This window comes from Trachemys scripta, chromosome 3 (assembly GCF_013100865.1).
Source record: "Trachemys scripta elegans isolate TJP31775 chromosome 3, CAS_Tse_1.0, whole genome shotgun sequence".
Lineage (NCBI taxonomy): Eukaryota > Metazoa > Chordata > Testudines > Emydidae > Trachemys > Trachemys scripta.
Genome location: NC_048300.1, coordinates 82,314,552 through 82,338,124, shown reverse-complemented (window position 1 = coordinate 82,338,124; position 23,573 = coordinate 82,314,552). Strand labels below are relative to the sequence as shown.

The 23,573-nt window shown below is 41.5% G+C and overlaps 1 protein-coding gene across 2 annotated transcripts in view; it reads right to left on the bottom strand.

The window, feature by feature from the left end:
- The window catches only part of RPS6KA2 (ribosomal protein S6 kinase A2), a 432,449-nt gene that overhangs the window by 3,970 nt on the left and 404,906 nt on the right, over positions 1-23,573 (bottom strand). For both annotated transcript variants that reach the window (XM_034765236.1, XM_034765237.1), the window contains 5 exons: positions 15,228-15,317; positions 11,319-11,477; positions 9,935-10,096; positions 2,617-2,693; positions 179-296 (listed from right to left, as the gene is read on the bottom strand). In XM_034765236.1, the coding sequence (XP_034621127.1) occupies positions 179-296; positions 2,617-2,693; positions 9,935-10,096; positions 11,319-11,477; positions 15,228-15,317 (606 nt within the window). The remainder of the gene's footprint in view (positions 1-178; positions 297-2,616; positions 2,694-9,934; positions 10,097-11,318; positions 11,478-15,227; positions 15,318-23,573) is intronic.

The window sequence follows — 23,573 nt, the reverse complement described above, 5'->3', positions numbered from 1 at the left end:
ATACAGAAATGCATAATGTAATAAGTCACGCAGCCATTTTTACATAGTTCTCATTCAAATAGAATTTATGGAACTAATACAGCTGCTGATTTCACCTCCGCTTGCTTAAAAGAACCTTACATCTTGCAGAAGGACTCCTTTTTAGAAAGCAGAATAAAAACATGAAGAATCTGCTGACCTTGGCAGCATTGGACACTGAATCCCAGTTTCCTCCTGCAAGTGCATATTTTCCGCTGCCAATCCTGGCCAGTATCTCTTCTGGGGTGTCATCTGGTCCATTTGCAAAAGGGGTGAATCTGTGAAACAAACATGTTTACTGTAAAAAGATGTATCTTTATGTACTGCAGATTTTTAGGTGTACAATTATAGGGCCTGATTCTGCTCCCATTGATATCATTAGGCATTTAATCTAAGTAAAGACTTCAGAAACAAGCCCTTAATTTTTATTCAGCAATGGTGAGAGTTTCTCATGGACAAATGCTTTACCATCCCCTTGAAATTGTCCTGTGAAGAAAAAAGAAATGCACCTTTGTTTCCCTCCTGTTTCTTTCTGATTTTTTTTTTTTTAAATATAAAGTGTATGGGATTTTTCTCCCCCCCCCCCCTTTTTTTAAACTTTAAAAATTCAGGTCTAGTCTATCTTAGAGTCAGGGTGATTGGCCTAGTAGTGGAATTATGACATAAAAGCTCTGATATTTCTGAGATGAAGAAAGCAGGAAAACAAGCACCTTTTAAAAAAAACATTAAAAAGCCCACCTTTCAGGTCTTCTTTAGCCATCGTAATAAAGATTGCGGAAACAAATCACCTGTGATAGGGTTATGGAAAAGTCTGTCTCCCCACCCCTGAGCTATCTCCTCTTTGGAGTACAAGAGGTGCCCAGATCTCAACAGGCTTCTCACCTTTTGAACTTTTATATGGCTGACAGCCTTGAGGAATCCTGGACCTCTTTAAAAGATGCCAGGGAAAAGCAGTTGTCATGGCCTCAAACCATGTTACAGAAGGTCCTACAAATGTACGAGCATCTTGAACAGGTGGGACAATTTATGAAGGAGAACCTCCTACACGCCCATCAGGCTCAGGCTCAAAACTACAACAAAGGCACCTGGGAGAGGGTTTTTCAGCTGGGGAGACTGCATGCTATTGCTCCTCCCCAGCTCCGAGGGCAAGCTCCTGGCCCAATGGTAGGGTCCATATGAGGTTGTCTGATGGGTATTCAGATTTTCTTTTAAGGATTACATGTTTAAAAAGCAGTTATGGTAATTAATCTAACGAATAAGATAAACCGATCACAGATAATGTGTAGTCCTTAAAGTCCTTATCTCTTCTTGCCATATACTGCTGTAAATCTGTGGTATTAGCTAAACAGAGACTACCTTTTTCAGAGACCACAGTGAAGTAAAGGATTGTAAGACATTGCTTTAGTTCAGAGTAGAAACGGACTTGATTTGCAGTGCAGGCCAGACAGGCTTTGCACGTTACTCCTGAAGCGTCTAACATATCTAACACAGTTTCTGAACAATTCTAATCACCACTAAATAGCTAGTATTGGAAGAGCTGGCATCTTTTTTTGTAATGGATGAGGCAAAAGATACGAGTGACAGAGAGATGGACTCAGAATATGTGTTTTTCATACAAATCTGAGGAAGGAATTCAAGTTCTTCTCCACTGCTGAACTAGAAAGTATCTGCTCTCTGTCCTCTTTTAAAGGACATAGCAAAAATGCAACCAGTGATTACATATGACAAATGTGCTTGTACTCTACGCTATGGCCAGCCAGCCAGCCAGCCAGCCATTCCTCTACTTGAGCGATAAGAAACTTGACATTTTTAGTTTGCAAGGGGTTTGACAATTTTTGTTTCTGGTTTGTGTTCTATGAATTTCTCACCGACTTTCAGATTCAAACCAATTCTTCTTCATTCTCAGCCCTCTCTACCCCTTTCAATTTACCTTCATCCTCTGAACCATCTTATGTCTGTCTTTAACCTTAGCCACCCCATCTATACCTCCTTTCCCTTTCTAGTTCCCTCCATCCAGCTCCCCCAGCACTCACACCTTTTGCTAGTTTGTCCCTTTCTACAATCTTACTGCTGGTAGGAGAGCCTTCTCCTTTGTAACTCTTACCATCAGAAGCAAACTTCCTATTCTGTCTGCATCTTGGAGCCTCCATCTATTTTTCAAATTGCACCTGAAAACACAACTTTTCTCCTTTTCATAGGTGCTCAGATACCACAGTGATGAGCACAGTACAGGAACCTGAATAGAACACACCTTAAAATTGAAATTAATGAAACTCCTCATATGAATAAGGTGAACAGGATCTGGCTTTTTAATAGACTATTCCTACATTATACACTTAAGCACTTTTGGAAATTTTATCCTAAGTGATGTAGGAATTTAGTAGCTTAAGTCTCACTGAGAATCTATGGGACATAGGCTAAGTGCCTAAATCAGTTCTGAAAGTGCTAGACTTTTCAGTTCTGAAAGTGCCTTTTTTTTTTTTTTGGTCTGCTGCAATTGGTTTAATCTCTCAAAATACATTGCATTTGTATTTATCCATGACTTGTTTATGTCTTTAGTCAGTTTTGAACTACCTACACCAGAAATCTCGCACTTACCCTGCCAACATGGTGTACAACAGGATCCCTAAGCTCCAGATGTCACAGGCTGCATCATAACCTTGTCGTTTCAGGACCTACATAAGGAAATCAAGAGAGACAAGGTTAATTCATGCTCCTGAATTCTGAACTTTTGAATTTCAGGAAAATGTGGATGTTATGGCAGTGATGTGTTAATATTTTGCAGAGCCTGCTCTAGTGTACAGGTGGAATAGGGAGTTGCCTAGGGCAGCAAAACAGTCAGTAATTGTTTGCGTGGGAAACTATCGGATGGAAGGGGGGCACATTTACCATTTTGTTGAAGATAATAGAATCTATTTAGCTGGTCCTAGACACACAACTCTAAAGAAGCCAAATAAGACGGAGGGGCTGGGAAGGGTGGGGGGGGGAAAGGTGGATTTTAAAGTCAATGAATACAAGCAACTATTCTCACACACATAGGAAAATATGTAAATACTTTGGACACTGTAATTCAAGTTATAGTTATCCCATGACATGCAAAGTAATCACAGAAGAAAACAATAATAAGAAATAAGAAAACACAGGGAATGACAGACACATTTCTAGATTTACTATTGCAGCAAATGCGAGCTTCTCTACAGAGCTTGGTTAAAATGATTCTGGACATTAGGAAACGTTCTCATTTACACTAAAGACCTTATATGCTGCTCAGTCAGAGTGAAGGGGGCTTACGCTGGTGTATATTTACGCACACTTAAGGGATCCCTCTAAGCTGCCAGAACAGTGTAAAAATGGCTGTGGTGTGAACTGGGTTCTAAAGGTTTGACTTTTGAAAAGGTCAATGTACCAATTCATATGCATTACCAGTCCCGTGTGCACAAATCAGGTATTTGTACATACAAATTGCCAGAATGACACATGACCAATCATTTTCAGATCAATACCCAGTTTGCCCACCCACTCTCACTAGCTGTGTGCAATCATGCATTTGTACACATGACTTTGTGTCATTGGCATTTGTACATATGAACATTGGAAAATAAGGGCCTGAAAATTTCTGAAGTTACAGTAAAGCTGTTACGGCACATGGGGAGATAGTAAAGTAACTGAAGAATTTTTGGGGACACGCAGCAATATTCATTTTACATCAATAACCCAGTAACGTGTCTATCAGGTGGTGTGTGTAGAAGGAGGAAGGAAATACATGCTACTACCTAGGCTCTCTTGTGGAACGTGATGCATGGACATTACACTGTATTACATCATGTCAGGATACTTATGTGACCTAACACGAAAGTCAGAATCATGTCCTGCTGGAGTTTTGGAGCCTAGGTGCTGGAACTAGAAGTGCGTGTGTGTGTGTGTGTGTTGCACCCCCTGGCTTAAAGTGGTTTTCATGATATACAGGGTTTACAGTCTGGTTCAATGCCTCTCAGCACCCCTGCTATAAAAAATTGTTCCAGTACCACTGTTTTGGAGAGAGTTGATTTTGTTTGGTTGGTTTGTTCTCATTCTTGTAAAATTCTGGATACACTTGTCTCAGCCTTTGGTATCAGGATTTTCCATAACAAAGGTCTAGAGATCATTAAGGGCCAGATTCTGCCACCTTTACTTACACTCAGTAGTCAATAGGGCTACGCCGGAGGAATGGTGATCTATGTTCATATGTGTAAAATGATGTATGGATCTTCTAGGCTTTGCTTTGTAATAGGGAATAGTTACTGGAGTGGTGGTGGTGGTTTTTGTTTTTTTGTTTTTTTGGGGGGGCTCTGTCTACAATGTTTTTCGTTTTGGCTTTTTAAAAATGCACTATGTAGAATTGTATTGGTTTGGGATTTTTTTTTTTTTTTTTTGGAAACCAATAAATATTCCTCAAAAGCAAGAAGTAGCTATGTGCTAGCTTACAAAGAAAATTGAATACAGTAAGGTTAATTTAAAGTACAGTTATACCTTGAAAAGTGACTAGGCAAAAATGTCACTGTGGGGTTCTAACTTTCAAAGGATATGTCTACATTAGAAAGAGAGGTCAAGATTAGATCAGGGGTTGGAAGTAACAAAGAATGTTGCAGATTCAGCAAGCTCAGATTTAAGGGGGGAGAGAAAGCACTTTGTCTTTGTCTGGGCTAGGATAAAGATTGTGTTTAGGTCAGGTTTATTCACCACCCCACCTCCCCCAGTGTAGATAAAGAGTAACACTCTACCTCCTAAACTAGAGCTAAAGAAGAAACCCTGCATCTACATTAAGAAAAGTGGTCATGTTTAGGTTGGGCTTAAAGAGCATATGGTAATATAACCCACACACCTCCTGAGTGTGGTTTTCTGTCCCATCTAGTGGCACTGAGACCACTTAGAGAGAGGGATGAATGAGTCTGTTGTACAGTCTTAGCTAACAGCCATAAGGCTTTTGCCTCATGCTGTAGAGGCTCATGCACGAAACTCCAGAGGTCCCAGGTTTGATCCCGTCCACTGACGACCAGGGTCTGTCGGCGTTACATTAACAAAGCCAAACTTGATCATTTCCCCTCATGTGGACAAGTCCTAGAGTGCTCTGAAGAGATCTGCCCATCTGACTTAATACTGGTGCAGAACCAGAGTGGGAGCTATGTTCAGTCCTTTTGGCCGCATGGACAGCTAGCACAACACAAGGGGCCTGATTCAGAAGTCATCTGCAGTGGTGTAAACCAGGAGTAACCCCATTCAGGTCAGTGGAGTTACAATGGTGTAAATCTCTCAGGGTGGGGGAAGAATAGGGGATTCCTGATGTTCTGAGAAGGGCCTTAGAGCATTCTTACCCTCGGAAGGAAAGAATAGTTAACTTTTGTATTTGCTTCCCTACTGCTTTAAAAGTGAGCCAGTATTCTGCATACATTTTGAGATTGCAGTTGTTAGAGAAGATCAGTTTTTCCCATGCGCTGGGATCACTAGATACAGTGACCTCCCTGCAAAACACTATGAAAGGAAGGAACATTCTGCAACATTTCCCCCCCCCTGTCCTGGAGCCCTAGCACCGATTAGTGATCTCACTTCATTGAAGGGTTGTGGTGGATTCTCTAACACTGATAATTTTAAAATCAAGATTGAATGTTTTTCTAAAAGATCTGCTCTAGGAATTTTTGTTGTTGTTGGAGGGGGGTGGAGTTCTATGGTCTGTGTTCGACAAGAAGTAAGTTTGGATGATCATAATAGTCCCTTCTGTCCTTGGAATCTATGAAAAAAGTGACTTCAGAAAATCCTGCCTAGGTAAACTTTAGCGAATATAAATGACAAGGCAAAACAATCTCTCCATCTGACAGATGTGCTGAGTGTGCATCTGCTACCTTGGAAAAAGCTACCTTACACAAGACAATCATGACTTGGGGGCAAATAGAGTAGACAAAAAATTCTAAAGCGCTTAAAAGTACAGTATATCTATGTTAAATATTGACTGTGCTGGCTGGCTACTGCATCATGACAATTTTAACATCCAGTAAAATAAGAACAGGTATTGGGGTGTGCTTTAGCTTCCAAAATAACTTTAATAGTCTGTGTCACTGATTTTTACAGCTGCGTGAGATAAAATGGAGAGGTTCCAAAGTACCTCAAATAATGTATCCACTTTGGAGGCCAAAGACCTGGTATTTAGGCAGAAAATCTGCACACTTTTTGGTGCAAAATCTACCCTTGCGCAAGCTTATGCTGTAGGAAATCTGGAAAAAGTAGATGTGCAATTACTCAGAAAAGACTGTTTGCCAAAAATTCCCTATTGTTGCTGCCACTGGTGGGGGGGCTAGTCAGAGCTACTAGGCACCACTGATGTTTTAAGCATCATGTCTAGGTCTACAATAACACAGTGATTTAAGTGCCAGCAGCCACCAGCACCTTATCTATGCTCCAGCTCCCACTGGTGAAACTCAACAGATGGTAGCGGTGTGGGACATTTTTGGCAAAAAAGCCTAGCACAGACCATGCCTGTGTTTGTACAGTGACTAGCACAATGGGGTTCTGGGCACAACTATAATAAACAACAATAAGCGTCTTCACTAAAATCAGATACCAGTTCTTTTCCACGACTTCCATAAAAGCCTTTTTGTTAAAAGGGCTTTACAAGAGAAGGTGTGTTATCCTGGCCTCATGGAAGTCAGAGAACCTGTCATGTATGTAAGAACTGAGATCTCCTAAGGGACAGAATGTGGTTTCCAATGTACATATATATGGTTCTTAGGCCAACATACTGTAGGTCATTTGTAGTAGTGGGCAAACTTCAGATGACTCCATTGATTTCTAACAATCACCCAGATGTATATCCAAAATCATCTAACTTTTAGATTTTGCATTACTGGGCTGAAATATTGTGAAAATAGGCTCTCTGGTACTTTAGAATTTCTGCTTCTGGTTATAATGGGGACTAGGAAGCATACAAGAATGGAAAAATAAGAAAAAAAAATCTTACATTTTTGCATGCCAAAAAAGATTCTGTCCAGAGTTTGGTTGAATTTTGAAGAATGAAGGCTCCTTATTTTACTCAAAATGATCCTCTTGTACTCAGTCATGTAATGCACGGTGCTTGTGGTTTGTTTATTCCTGACTGAACCATGCTATTTATTCTTTACGGAGAGCACTGCTCCCACTAGGTGGCATGCTGGTTCTTCCTCTTAGGCATCTTTTACCATCTATGATATTTTACCCTGCAATAGCCCCATTAGCATCCAATACCAAAAATTAAATGCTTTCCAAAATAAAGATTTATATATGCAAACCTGCCATTACACCTCTGCTATCCTTCTGTTGTATCATATGCTCAATCTCCTTCCTAACTTCCTATTTAATTTCACATGCTTATGGGAGGAAGTGGTTGCAGTGGGTGTTGAACTGAGCTAGCAAAAGACAAATCGGAGCTGACGAGCAGCATTATGTCACAGGAGCAGCACTTAAGGCTTTCATGCGAACTGTCAGTTATGGCAGTGTTTCAATTGATTGCTAATGTTTCCTGCATTAGTAGGACTTGCCTGGCTCATTGAGAATGGTTAGGAGTATGATTTCTGATCTGAATTCAGCTCACTAAAGTCTAATCTGTCAAGGTGTTGATCTGGCAGCGTTTCCGATTATGGACAGCGTACAAAAGATATTCCGTAATGAAAAGAGAAATCAGATACTGTAGGCATGTTAATCTTTCAGAAAATGACAATATTTAGTCTCTCATATGTGGTCAATTTTCATCTTAAAAATTAAACTGTCATGGTACCACAGTACATTTTTCATTTATTCTGATATATTTTAAAGAGCTATTTCCACGATGGATAACCAGACCAACAGCAACAAAATAATGGACCAAAAATGTAACTTGACAATGGAAGAGTTAATAACATATCTGCATTTTTATATATTAATCATGGCTGTGGCATGTGTATCATGGAACATGACTTTGTGTCTAACACAATGAGCCACATCATCTGATGATGAGATGGCATCAATTAAACAAAAGTCATTTTTTGAGAATTCGGGGTATATGATCCAAATTTTAAAAAACTTCCCAAAAGTATTGTCTGTAGGAAGATAAGCCAGTTACTTACTTCATCGTTACAGGCAGATACCGAGTTGCTACTTTTTTGGGCAGGAGGGTAAGGAAATTAGGAAGCAAAGGAGGTTGAGGATTGCATGCTGTCCGAGGGAAAAATGGTATTTGATATTGGAATGATACATAATTTTGTGATATGTAATAATTGTGTATTCTGTTATTGGGTAGTAACCAGCAGAGGTAGATAAACAATTAGAGTTGTATATTTAGGGACTTGATTAAGCTAGTAAAACCTGACTGGAACAAATAACTAACAATCATCCAGGAGATAAACTTGTTGATACTTCATAGAAGGACAGATAAGAGTTTCAAGCGCTGAACCATAGTAGGCAGCCTAAATAGTCCAAACAGGTAAGGAACCAAAGCCATGGGCACGGTTACCACAAGATTTGGGGCAATAAAGAGGAAGAGCACTAGCTTGCATTCGTGCTAACCTGGATCCAGCTTCTGTTACTTTGTTCAAGTCACTTGGCCTCTCTCTGCCTCAGTTCCCCATCTGTCAGTGCTGAGGATAATAGCACTTCTCACCCTCACAGGGATGTTGTAAGGACACTAGACATTAAAAACTGGGAGGTGCTCAGATACTACAGTGACGGGGGCATATAAGTATCACAGGTAGAAAGAAGAGAAAACACAGTGGGCCAGATTCTGATACCCTTCCTCACACTAAACAGCATGTTACTCTAGGAGTAGTCCCATTGACTTCAGTGGGACTGCTCATGGGGTGAGATACTATCCATCATGAATAATGGTATCAGAAACTGTCCCAGATGGGAAATGAATCCAGAGATGTGATGCCAAGAAGGAATTCAGACATGCTGCCACACAACGAGCAAGAGGAGGATGGGCTAAGCTTAGGTGAGGAGAGTTCACTAAACCTGTAACGCCTTTTTCATCTTCACTATAACCACACAGATTCTATCTGGCTGGATTACTATTTGAGGAGTTCCAGGTCAGAGATGCTTTGCAGGCTGTTTCTTTTGTTTTAAGTTCCTGAAATTGTAGAACCAATGAAGCCATTAGCAAAACTCCCATTGAGTTCAGTGGGGCCAGGATTTCATTCCAAGAATTTCTCTCTCTTGATTCTTAATGAATCTTGGCTTTAATATAATCATTTTGAGACTAACTTTGTTTGGATGAGGTACATTGAAGGGGAAACAACCTTCTGACCTCATAGGTGAAGCAACTGGGGAAAAAGAGATACCCAGCCTGAAGTAATCAGCCAAAGTGACACTTGAGTAACAGTTGCCAACTTTCACGCGGTAAATAAGCACCCTGACTTTCACAATAAGCCAAAAATCAAGCTAATCCCATTTCAAAACAAGCCAATCTCTAAGAACCCTAACACACTGTGTGACTAGATCCCCCCCTGGCGTGCAGTCTGGGACTGTGGTGGGCCCACTGTGCACCCCTGACTCTTTTCCACCCCCCCGCCCCTGCTTGCCAAGAGCGGATCAAAAAAACCAAGCTACAAGCCAAAAACTAGCCTAGCCAACAAGCAACTCATAAGCCAATTAAGCCAAAAACAAACCCAATTTCTGTTTTTTTCCCCACGGGTTTGGCATGTCTGCTAAGTAAGTCCCAACCAGACATGGCTACAGTTAGTAAGGACATGGGGAAAGCTAACCACCCACAAGGAATGAGGACTAGGGACGGCTGGTAACAGGGCACATGAAACTTGTCTCTGTTCCAACTCCTGCTTTGTTCCTTTTTTAAAGGCAGTGAGAGAAAGGAAGGACAGGTACAGAGACGTGCTTTTTGTTATAAAATTCTGTATCCACAGTTTATGAAACACAACCCTACCTCAGGGGCTACGAAGTTGGCTGTGTAGCAAGGTGTCATGAGTAGTCCATTCTCTGCTCTCAGCTGTTTGGCAAATCCGAAGTCACAGATCCTAATGGAATCTGGGTTTCCTGACTCATCCATGTAGAGAATGTTACTGGGCTTCAGATCTCGATGCACAACCTTAATGGGAAACAAATAAAAAATAAATAACATGGGCATGATTACACAGCTTGCAGGCTTGGTTACCATCATTATACATTTTTCCTGATGGTGGGGAGTGTGTGTATGGGGGCAAAACAGTTCCTGCCTTGGAAGAGTGGGCCTTTGAAAAATGTCTTTTTTTTTTTTGAATGAGTGAATTGATGGCATGGATACAGAATTGCACTCCTGTTAAAATCAGAAATAATAATACAAATTGCATCCTCTGATGCTATACAAGAGGGAGGCAGATGTTCCAGTGGAAAGGCATCTCTTTTGTGGGTTAGCAGAAGGGATTACTATACAAATAAAATACATCCCTCTAAAAGTATAGGAAGCTCTTTGAATCTGAGTGTTTTAATCCTTCAATTAAAAAAGAGAGAAGACTGCCAAAGGCGGAAAGTGTGGACTCATTTGAGTGTGAGGTTCTTTCTCTGGCTGCTCTTAACATGAGTGGCTCTCAAGTGAAGGGAGACATTTTCCTTTTCCTTCATTTCCCTTCCTAAAAAGCCTTTGTGCAGTGTGTATTTCACTAGAAGTGGCTACATTTCAGTGGTGGGCAAATAAAAGATATAAACTATATCAGCCTTGGTACAAAATGAACTCAAAGGTACTTTACAGGCCCATCCACAATGTTGCATGCCCCAGACAAATGGGAAAGGAGAGTACTTCAAATTGCTATCTGCAGGGGTCTCGAATTTCAAAAGTTGTTCTATTAATAGGTGGTCAAAACCCTGCCCTATCAGATGTTCACATCAGCATATAATCTTAAAAAGGGGAATTTGTTTATGCACCTATATGCTGATGTGAATGTCTGAGGGCTAGGATTTTGATATTTTATTGAAAAGCTCATATTTGCCCACATGGTGCTTGGATACTACAATAATGATTGTGATATGAATAAATAATGCCCACATAGATTTGAAAGTTAGAATCTTTGGCATTGCATAAATATAAGATATTTGGCCTGGAGAATGGCACGAGTGGCTTTAATCCCATTTCACAAACCGGACACTCATTTTTAAATGTAATGCTTAAATATTAAATCAATTAACCCTTTCCAAATTTCTTTGCACCTTTGAATGTTCATTTTGGGCAACCCCCCTATTTAATATTTATTTCCTGAGAAAAGTAGCTTTGACGTTGCTGCTAAGAGTCAGCTTTTACTAAGGTTGACATGGAGAACAGAGGTGATCATACTTACCCCTTGGGAATGCAGATAGTCCACTGTCTTGGTAATGGTGCAAAGGACAGCACTAGCCTCTCGTTCTGAGAAACACTTCTGTCGAAGGATTCGGTCTAAGAGCTCTCCTCCTCGCATTAGCTCCATCACCAGGTACACATACTTCCCATCATCATACACCTAGAAGAGCAGAGGAAGCAATCATACATCACTGTTCCATTACTCTAGCAAGTAGTGATCACTCTGCAATATCTTGCCATGTTATTGCAAGATGCTGCAAGAAGAAAACAGAGTTAATACAGGAGAAGTGAATTTTATACTCCTTGTATTTAACAACAACATAAAAGTGATCTTTTTACAAAAAGGGTTAATCATTACAGTAACTCCTCACTTAACATCGTCCCGGTTAACGTTATTACATCGCTGATCTAGTAGCGAATATACTCATTTAAAGTTGTGCAGTGTTCACTTATAACATTGTTTGGCCTCCGCCTGCTAGTACAGTACTTTGTCCACTACTTGCGGGATTCTCTGGAAGAGCAGTCGGTCAGAGCTAGCACGTGGGAGCTTGGAACCAGGGTGGGCCAGCAGCCCCCCTAACAGATCCCCTCCACCTGCCCCAGTGCCTCCCCCTGCAGATGAGCACCTCCCCACGACTTCTGCCCGCAACAATCATCTGTTTTGCGGTGTTCAGGACGCTCTGGTGGGGAGGGGGAGATGGGAGGAGCGAGGACATGGCACGCAGCCTTCCCAATCGTTCCCCCAGTGCCGCCTCCTCCCTCTCCGGGCCTCTCACCGCCATGATCAGCTGTTTTGCAGTGTGCAGGAGGTTCTAGGGGGGAGGAGCGAGGACGCGGCGCGCTTGGGGTGAGGGGGTAGAGCAGGGTGGGAAGAGGCGGGGCGGGGGTGAAGCAGAGACTGGCCTTGGGGGAAAGGGTGGAGTGGGGATGGGTCTGGGGCAGAGCTGAGGGTTGAGCACCCTCTGGCACATTGTAAAGAACAGCAAGAGGAGCAGCTGGACGATCCATTCTCTTTCACCCTCTGACTCCAGCACCTCAACCAAGCTTCATATTCATCATTGCAGAGTACAGTATTACATTGTTTAAATTGTTTAAAACTTATACTGTACATGTATATAATGTCTTTTGTCTGGGAAAAAAATTTCCCTGGAACCTAAGGGCGTCCCCCCTCCCCATTTACATTAATTCTTATGGGGAAATTGGATTTTTCAAGAACATAACTACAACGTTAAGCAAGGAGTTACTGTGCTTCTCATCTCTGAAGCAACTATTCATCGAACCTTGAGCTGCACAGAAACCCAGTTTTCATAATTTGCTATCAAGTCTGCAAAATATTAACAAACCAAGCTGCAGAAGCAGCACCTCCAACTGCAGACTGAAATCTTTTCTGGCATTAGCCCAAACTTCCTCACAATTATTTGCTCTCTTCCAGTTCTACAGGGTAGCACTCGCCATTTTAAATATCAAGATTTCCCTTTGTCTCATAAGCAGCCAAACAAACTGCATTATGATTAGTCAGTACTTGCTTTCCGTGATAGCATATAGCATGTGCATTCTGGTGAATAAGTTGTTTGCATCAGCTTTTTGTCCAAACGGAATATAGTGATTTTAATTTCATACCCCTTTGCTACACTGGACATTTATATGGACAACGAGAATATCCAGTGTTGTAATAATCAATGCTAAACCTTTTTGGAGGTGATACAAAGCTTCATGCTGCCAGTTTTAAGGCAATCTCTAACTATTAGGGATTAGGATGAGACCTTAATGGGGACCACATATGCCGAGGGGTTTCTTGAACTTTCCTCCAAAACATCTGGTGCTGGCCTCTGTTGGAGACAGGATACTGGACCAGATGAAGATAAATCTGATCCAGTATGGCAATTCCTATGTTCCTGTGTGTACAGACTATGGATAAGGTCTCTGTGTTTCTGTCTATTGAAACAAACACATACACACCACACACCACTATACTCTAAGTGCTGGCAATGGTAAACTATTGTCCAAATGAATTGACTAGGAATTATAATGTGAGTATTAAATACAGATATGTCTGTAAGCCTGGCTTGATATATGTAACTTGCCTCATTTTTTAATGGACATCATTGGGAAGGCGAATGGAAGGTTAAATTGTAAATAGGGGCTTAACAAGCAGTATGCTGGAGTCAGAATGTCTGTGCTGGCAAAGATAAGCAGGAGCACCTGGATGCTAGGGACAATGGGCAAGATAAACCTGGAATGTAAAGATCAGTTTCTACATGGACAGAGCTTACTATACAGGGATTGGTTCCTGAAAACTAACCAAGCCTACCATGAAGTATATGATGCAATGTATAGTTAAGAATGCATGTGTTATTAAAAATGTATACAAAGTAAAGTTTTGCTGTGTAACTTTGGATGTGTGGTACACCTTACATGCACACCCCTACGCTTGAGTCTGATCAACTCAGCATAGCTTTGATGTATGCCAAATAAAGGAACCTGAATGATGAGACTGGAGTCAAACTGAGTTCTTGGGGAACGAGTGGAAGAGGTATCAGGAAAACCCCAACAACATCTACACACATTCTCCTAACATTCAGTTGGATACCCATCTGCAAAGTGCCAGCATTCTAGAAGCATTAACATTCTGTGCTTGGATAGAATTCTACTGTATCTATTTAGGTTCTTATACCATGCTCATCACTGTAATCTCTGAGTGCCTAGAATCTCACGCTAGATCATTCCCAATTCCTGTAACTCTTGGATAGATATGCACTAGGTTGTGTCTATGTCCCTTAACATTCCCCAATTCTTGTTATGGGGGAAGAAATGCGGAGCCAGAAAATGTCATATTTGATTTTTTTTTTAATTTTGGAAGTCCACATGATGACTTTTCCACAGCTGTCCCTCTTCCACTGGAATCAAGGGCTCTGAGCTTTGTAAATACAATACCTCAGGAGCTCCAATGCAAATGAGCTCACAGAGGTGTGTTTTCTTTAAGGGAGTGAACAAATCAGTAGTCTCCCACCCAAGAGCACACTACAACCCAGAAACAGGCTTCCTCTTTTTCCTTTACTGTCATTTATGAGACAGCTAGCACTGTTAGGCCTCATCTATACTAGGGGATTTTAGCAAGAACATTTTCCAATAGGGCTGCCAGCAGGTGGCTTCCTAGTGTTGACAAGACTCCGGCAGCTTACAACATTTCTACACCATGTTGACTAAAGCTGCTCAGAGAAAGGGGATAAAAACACCAGAAGTCATTCTGGCTCTAGGGCTTTGGCGGGTGCTCCCTTTGGTGTAGCTGAGGTGGGGCGTTAGCACTGGTGAGAAGTCTCTGCTAAAGTTCTGTAGCATAGACAAGGCCTTAGAGATGTTGTCTTTCTATTAAATGTTAAAATAAGGTCTCTTCTTGTCTTTTCTGGTTGCTCACATGTAAGTTAAAGGCTTCTTGGCACTCAATAAAAAACAGGGGAAGCCCTACTGGCCTAGTTAACAATCCTCCTCTCAATAAAACAAGTACCTGAGGCTGTATGTCAACAGTTACTGACAAGGAAATAGCCATTCCAGTTATCTACAGAACCCTCATTATTAGTGTTCGACAATCTACTTCAAAAAGAAGATTGCAAGATTTTGGTTAGTCTTTTAAAATCAAATTAATTTCTATTCTATCCAGCCTTACGGGTCATTTCAAATATGCTTTTCACTAGAGTTGACCAAATAGTATTTGTTGAATGCATGGTCTGATAATCTTGCCATTTTTGTGTCCAATAATTTTTCAATGAACATTTTTTCTGGGATTCAGATGGCTCTCATTTGAAAATTAAAATGACTGAACATTAAAACAGGAGAATTTCTCAATTGCAGAGCAGGTAAGCTTGATATTTAAAGGAGAATTGTTTAAAGCTGAAGTCCTCAGACTACTCACATCTTTCAGAGTAATGATGTTTGGATGCTGCCCATATCTCAAGAGAATCTCAATTTCTTCAGAGGGGTCTCGTTTGCTCTTATCAATTATCTGGAATAAAGGAAGCACAGACCAGTAAGATACAGGCTGACAGCACCCATCACCAAGCACAACAATGTCTAATTTAAATGTATTAACATTTAATATTCTTCTGGTCATCATTGTTCTAGGACAGGACAGCCAAAGTGCTGTGATACCACGGACCACAATGGCAATCTGCCAGAAAACAGATGGCACAACACCCAGCCTCCCTTTTTATGCCTGTAACTTTGTGACCACAATTGTGAGTACAAGGGGTGTAATTTGAACATTAGCTACTTGAATAGTGTAATAAAAAAATAAATGCAGGCAGCCATAACACTGGCTTGTATTTGCATCCTCCTCGGTAGATAAATAGGAATTGCTGGTCAGATATATTTTTTCACTGCTGATTAACCTATGAAAGACATTCACAGGCATAAAGGAGGTATAGCAGACTTGAGCTGCAGCCAGTTGTATTCCTTATTCTCTGTGGGCCACACTAGGCCAAACTGTGGTCACCTCCATTCTAGGAAGAAAACATCAACTGCTTGGTACATCATCATTTTCTGTATTCAACACATATACACATCTATTGCACTGTACAGGGGCATAAACAGTTTGACTAAATTCTAGTCTGTAGACAGCGGGTCTAAGGAAAACATTACACCTGCTGCTTAAAAGCCACCCCTGCAAATAGAGCCTGCTGCTAGGATGTCATTTATTTCTCATCGACATTTCTACCTGCTACAATTGGGATGTCAGTCAAAAAGGTTTGGTCACTTGCCCAGCTGAGTGCATTGCTTTCAGTGCTGAATGTTAAATGGTTCTTCATTTCTTATATGTAAATGATAAACAAAAGTAATTACAAAACAACTAGAGGAAATTAGCCTTACCGTGGAGTCTCAGCTGTAACTCCAGAACTAAAGGTGTAAGATCCACTCCACTATATAAGACCAATTTCCAAAAAATTTCTGGCCAGGAGAAATTCTAGCCAAAAGATGAGACTTCCCCCCTCCCCCCCCCCCGGGGAAGTTCTGGGGGCACTACCAGATACACTTTTGGATAATAGGGCTCTGAAAAAATAATTGTGACATTTTCACAAACTTGTAACTCAATAACTTTTGGCTCTTAAGGCTTCAGACACGTGTAGTTCTCTATGAGAGCTAGTACAATGGTATAGATTTAACACAATTTCATCCAAAACTAAAAACTCCTTAAAAGCACTGACTTTCTTAACATTGATACTTATTAGTGCACATCAACTGTGGCACACATTTGCATTTATGGTGGAGATCAGTGGTTGAGGGTACACATTTGAGGATAGGTCAGTGATCTTATTACATGTCAACAGTTGGTTCACACATTTTAAGTATATATCAATTGTCAGAGTGTGGGCCAGCAGGTGTGCACACGTGAGTAAATGCTGAGAAAAAGAAATTCCAAAAACAGGTAGAAGGAAAAAAAAATCCTACTAGTAACTTCTCCTTAGAATAGTGTTATTCACTAGCTTAGGGGAACCTAGCCAATGCTCAGAAAGACAGTGGATATTCTCATTGAATGAATTTACACATAGGACCCCCGAGTCTTAAAATGTCCCAATCAATCAGTAACTGTTTCATATAAAAAAGTATCCAAGGGCAGGTCCTCAGCTAGTGTAAGTCAATCTAGCTCCTTTGCAGTCAGTGGAGCTACACTAATTTACACCAGCTAAGGATCTGGTCCCCTGGTATGTAGTCAGTAGAATGAGAGATGCCTTAACACGTTCTTAATTCGTTTTCATCACACACATTTCTATGGAAGAAAACTTCTAGTCGTGCATATGTTATAAAGCATCTAGGATTAAATCAGAAATACAAAAAATATATAGTGTCTATTTAAATTCTATTCATCTTATTTCAAGAGAAGAGAGAACACAAATACACTAAAAATCTCAGTCATTGATCAAATACTCAGACAACTAATACTCGGCTATGAGCTACTCTGCGAATCATTTAATAAGTATTATTCATGATGCTTTTAATCTGCTCTACACACAATTAATCCTCATAACAACCGTGGGCGATAAATACTATCTCACAAACGGAGACAGATGGGTTAAATAAATGGCTTGTCCAAGGCCACAAAACACACCGTCAGAGCTGGGAACAGAACTCCTCTATTCCTGACTCCCAGGCCCATGGGCAGTTCACTAGGATATGCTAGAATAGATTGTCACTGTGATGATCCCTCTTTTCAACACTGTCACAGTGGTTTGCAGATGAACTGTGACTGATAAATAACAAGGGAGACAGCTGCATCACCGGTAACAGAAATCTTTCTCCAATTCAGACTGACTGCAGCGTATGGAATTTTTATATTCTTATGCTGCAGTGGTCACAGGGGCAAAGTTGTCATTTTGCCTGCCTAAATTCCTCCTACACTCTCTTTTTCGCTTCCACTACAAAATTGTTATGATGTACTGTTAAACAGCAGCCAGGTTCCAGCCCAGAGGTGGAGGCATTTCAGCAAAGGATAAAGTGATTCACAATATGGCTGGAAGAAAAGTTGAATACTCACAATTGGGGTCAGATTTTCAAAAAAACTGAGTTTTGGGTGCTGAGTTCTTTTGAAAATCTAGCCGTAAGTGTCATCACTGTTGCCCTCTTGAAATACCAAAATGAGGCATTGCTCACCGTAGATTATGCAGATATTCCCAATACAATCAAGCAAGATTCTGATGAGCTACCCAGGTTTAGTGGTGGGTAGATGCCCTAGAGGGCATGGCTCTCCCTTGGTGAGGCTCAGATGCCATTTGAAGTAGATTGTGCATATCTTTCTAATATGATTGACATTCTTCTTTCTTGCATGCTTTGATCAGCCGTGAAAGAGTTCAGCTAGAAACTGGCTTCTGTCATCACATTGGGGTCAATGCTTTTTCTCTTACTTATGCTTCAGAGTTTAAGCCAATCACTAATTATTAGAGATCATGATGAGAACTAATGTCTCGCCTCTGCCTATGTAGAGAGTCTAACACCTTGGGACGCTGCAACTGATGCTGTCCCTGAGAATTTCCATGCTGTCCTTTGCCACCAGGGCCAGTGCTACCATTAAGGCAAACTAGGTGGTTGCCTTGGGCGCCAAGTTTTGGGGGCACCAAAATGCGGTGCCCCCAATTTTTTTTACAGCATTCCTACGCCCCCTTCCCGAAGTGTGTGGTCGCCGCTCCACTTCTCCTGTCCCCCAGGCTTCCGGCGCCAAACAGCCAATCAGCTGTTTGGCGCCGCAAGCATGGGAGGGGAGGAGAATTAGAGCAGGGGCGGCGTGCTCAGGGAGGAAGCGGAGCAGAGGTGAGCTGGGGTGGGGAGCCTTGCGGCAGCTCCCCACCACCACCCTGAGGCACCCCCGTGGCAGCACCCCCCCGGCCCGTTGTAGACATGTCCTTAGACTTTCCTTCTGCTAACATAGACCAACCCTCACCCTGATCATTTTGCAGTTCCTTTGAGACCATATTTCTTGCGCAGTGAGTCTGATCTTTCTCCATCCCTCCCCATACGAGGCCCCACAAGCCCTTTCCACTCTTTGTGTGCAAGGGATCAACCTTTTTCTCTAAGCCTTAATTGTGACTTTTATTTTGAACTGAACTCAAGTAAACACACACAAACACACACAGGCATGAGCACACACACCAGTGTTAAAGTAAGAGACTTCTATTGTCTGTTTCCAGTGCTGAGGTTTGGAATAATGCAAAAATGTGCCTCTATTGATATTTCTCTCTGTGTTTTTGTGGTGAATAACACTAACCCAGAAAGCTATCACAGCGTATCAGTAGTTCAGCTGAGAACATACTAAAAGCTCTGTGGTGCTTTTGCAAATCAGAGCTAAAAAAAGCAGAAGGGTTAACTACAGTACTTTAGAAATGTAAGAAAGTGAGCCATACAGCCACTCTAAATAGATTTTTCTCTATGTGCCTAAAGCCCAGGGGTTGCTGAAAAGCTCATCTGTCTTAATTCTGGATGAAGCATTTCCTGAGCAGAGTGGGTTCAGTGCAGATTGGTATATGGCGTCTCTTACTCTTTGACTAATACAACCTTCATGTATTTTACTGACTAGCTGAAGACAGGTATATTTCCTTTCAGGAGGAATTTAGGGCACAAGCCTCATGACATTTTAAAACAGAGGAGGCCCCAACTAAAAAAATAATACTGAACCCTTCTACCTTATCTAGGTTAGGAAGCAAAGGCAAGTATGAAACAAACATTATCTCAATCCTAATTAACAATGTGCCCCAGTCTTATAAATCTTCTGCATGTAGAACTTGGATGGGCTTGTTAGTCCGTACTTGTCAGATAGGAGTTCTATGCGTGGAGGGCAAGATCAGAACTATACATTCTAGATAAAAAAAAATGGTAGCCAGTTCTGCCACTCTTACTTCTTGAGACAGATCTAACTAAACGTTTCTGAAGGTGGCACTGTGATTTAACCCCAGCTGTGCCACTACTATGGCAAGACTCTTTCAAGCGCAGACATTCAATTGGAAAACTGGCACTTGCACAGAGATGTATCAGATTCCGAGGAAGCACTACAGGTGCATTATATAGCACTGAAATGGTTAAAGCTTAGAGCTTGGAAGGAGGGACCATAAATACCTCCCTTTGATTAACACCAGGGAAAAGATGCCAGCTGTGCAGAGAAAGCAGGGAAGGAGGAGAATATTCACATTGTCACTGCTTAGAGCTGCTTTATCTTGTATAATGTGCTTTGAAGTATTCTTAAGAAGCCTGTTGGGGTGGATGGGTTAATCACATTTAACACAGTTGTATATATCAGTACCATATTATATGATTTATAAGGGCTTTAAATGGGGGAATAAAAAAGAGAATGAATTCCATGGTTTGAACACACTATTTATACCCCATATCTATGGCACATTTAATATTCACGTCACCCTGATAAAATGGTTCCTTTAACTATAGATAGGATAAACATCACTTTTGAAGAAAAGAGGCATCAGAGCGTGTGCAGAGATTTTAAACTGGCTGGTTCATCTGTAATATTAAATTCAAAGAGAAGTGACACAAAGATAGAACTTTGCTGCTGGTTTCCATTTCAATCATCTTTCTTTCTAAAAATAAGTCCTATTTATGTCAAGCATTTGTTTCAATTTGGTTCCTTTTGATTTCAAGTTACTCAGGCTGGATGAAAATCACTTCAGAAGGGCTAACATTTAAAAGGACATGGTATAAATTTTACATTTAAGATGTCTCAGAGGAAAACTAGTCCCAGTCTAATAGTTTCTGGGGGGACAATTTGCTCTGCTATTAGGTTTGATCAGTTTCAGGGGTTCACCCACCTCATGGTTAAGCTTTTCAGAAAAACAGTGGAATGAATATTTTTAAAAACAGATTTAATTAACAGTAAAAAAAATGGTCATCAGAACAATCTGTGTGGGTGGAGTGTAAAGCTCTCTGCACACAGAACATATCTAGTTATTTCCACTACTAACTGACTCAGTGTTTAAAACTTTAGCCTGCAATGATAGCCCTGTGACTTAGTACTGGTTTGGTGCTTTCTCTTTTCCAAGCAACGTACAAACACTAACTAATTCAGCCGAGCCCCACCTTGTGCAGTAGGAAAGGATTTTTATAGAGAGACCCCCTAGAGGCTGGGAGGTTCAGTGGAGAGGGCTCTGGAATGGGAGTCAGGAGACCCGGGCTCTACTGTCTGTTCTACCACGGTCTTACTCTGTGACCACATTACCTCTCTTAGGTTCAGTTTCCCCATCTGTAGAATAAGGATAATAATACTTACTCTCCTTTATAAAGCTCTATGGATGCTATGTAAGAGCCAACTATTTTTGATACAAGGAGAAAATTCTTAAAGTAGCATAGAATCCAAACATATGAAACAAAAAACTTCCTGGTCTCAAAGGAAAAATAGAACTGCTAAAGACCAAATTCCATCCAAAATATTCAGGTATTTGGCAGGCCAGCTGGGAAAAGAGAGAGATGATCCTATTAAATTGTAGGAAAACTACTATCTGATATTTCCTCTCTCAAAAAGGGTCCAGTTTACATTTAAAATGTTATCCTCTCCACACTGCACACTGTTAGCCAATATCATCTATTATAATGCTTTGTATTTATGCTAAATTGTGTAAATGGATTCCCAGAAAGCTTTGTACCCATCCAAGCTTTACTGTGGAAATCAACTAATAATTAAACTGTTCTAACATTTATTCTTTGAATGTGAAAAATCGGTCAGAAATAATATGCATATTCTATTAAGGAGTTTTATATATGAATTGTGTGTGGGGCACCATTAGTAAAAAATAGTTACTGTCTCTATAGTCTAATGCGATTTCTACTCTTCAGTCTAGTAACCTTGGAATGTTACTGTGTACGTTTGGTGCAGATGTCTTTGTGCCTTGAAAAACAAGTATGAAACTAGATAAGGCAACAAGAGTAAGGTGCATTTGCTATCTGTCGTAAACAAGTGCACTATAAACATAAGTCAGATGAAGTTCGTATTTTTGGACAGACACAGATAAAAGATGTAAGGTGTGATTGCTGCAAGCCTGTTTCCTGAGTTGGTAAAGTATGAACCTCTCTCTGCTGATTTCTCTATGTTTAATAAACAGATTGAGCTGAATTATCTGACATCTTCTTAATCGATAACCAAAACAGAACCCTAAAACCATCAAATGAAGTCATGGGCAACACACATATATTCACATACTCCTCTAGTGGTCCACCAGCACTAAATGGGGCCTGGACCCAATACATCCAAAGAGTCACCAGCAAACCAAAGGGCTCACTGCAACCAGGGCCGGCTCTGGCTTTCTGGCCACCCCAAGCAAAAAAACAAAACAAAACACAACGCGGCGGCCAGAACAGCAAAGCAAAAAAAAAAAAAGAAAACCTGTGGCGCGGCTGGAGCCAGGGTGCAGGGGGACTCCCTGCCCTGCAGATGTGCCCTGGCTAGCGGGGGGAGGAAGCAGGGGGAGAGAGAGAAGGGGGGCGGCCAGGGCTTCCACGGGGTGCCGCCACGCGGCCCCTCCTGCTGTGCCCCCTGCCGGGAGGGTTCCGCACCACTCCAGTTGGCTGGGAGGGAAGGATGTGGGCTGCCCTGCCGGGCTCGCTGCAGGGCGCTCCCATCCTCCATGCCGCTGCCCCCTACAGGGCGGCCGGAGCGGAACAGAAAAAAAAAAAAAAGCGGCCGTGCCGCCCTAGGATTGGGCGGAATGCTGCCTCCTACAAGCTGCCGCCCCAAGCACTAGCTTGCTCGGCTGGTGCCTGGAGCTGGCCCTGACTGCAACTAATAAACCGCCCCCTTACAAAACTGCTCATGGCATTCCTGTTTCCCTACCCTGCCAATACTGCCTCCTACTCCCAAGTGCTTGTGGTGAACTCCAGGTCTTACTGGTAGTGCTCCCGTAAGCCCTTGGATCCAAACTGTATTGTCCACAGATCCCTTTTCCACTCAGGTCCATTGATCCTGCCTCAATTTACTTTTGTCTCCTCAGAGGACAGCCTTCATTTCCATGCTTGTAGTAACTGGCAGAAATCTGTGTGTGTACTCAAATTAAAACAATTAGAAGAATGAAAATGAGTGAATTTTTGCAGCTGTTTTCTTGTGAGTAAAACACAAATCTCACAAAATGAGGATGGCATATAAATTATACTGTATATGTTACCACATGAAATTGTGGTAAAATTGTTCATTATGGCCCCAATTCAGCATGAACCTTAATCACCTTGCTGAATCAGGGCCTATGTGCAGGGCCGGCCCACAACATTTTGGCACCTGAGGCGGGGAGCTCAAATGACGTCCCCCTGCCCCCTCGCTTGGGCCAAAACTTTGAAAGGTCTCAATTCTGCCTTCTTCCTGTTCTACTCCTCTCATGGTACTGCTCTGCTACCTACCCCAATAAAGGAGAACTAACAACTTAAAATGCCTTTTCCAAAAATTTTAAGTAACACTTAACTTTCAAACGCCTGAACAACAAATGTAACTTTCCTTGTCTGCATAGTAAACACTGGCATTTTTATCTGTTTGAATAATCAAAGTGGTGCTTTCCGTGCCTTCTTGGTTGCAAAGATTTGAACTGCTTCCTGAAGGTCCACAGTCTGGGCCAGCTCATGCTCTATTGAGATGGTTGCAAGGCCGACCAGCCTCTCCTGTGTCATTGTGGAGCGTAGATGTGTTTTTATTAACTTCAGCTTGGAGAAGCTGCGTTCTCCACTGGCAACTGTTACAGAAAATGTTAGAAGCATGTGCAGAGCAACAAAAGCATTTGGAAAGAGGGTG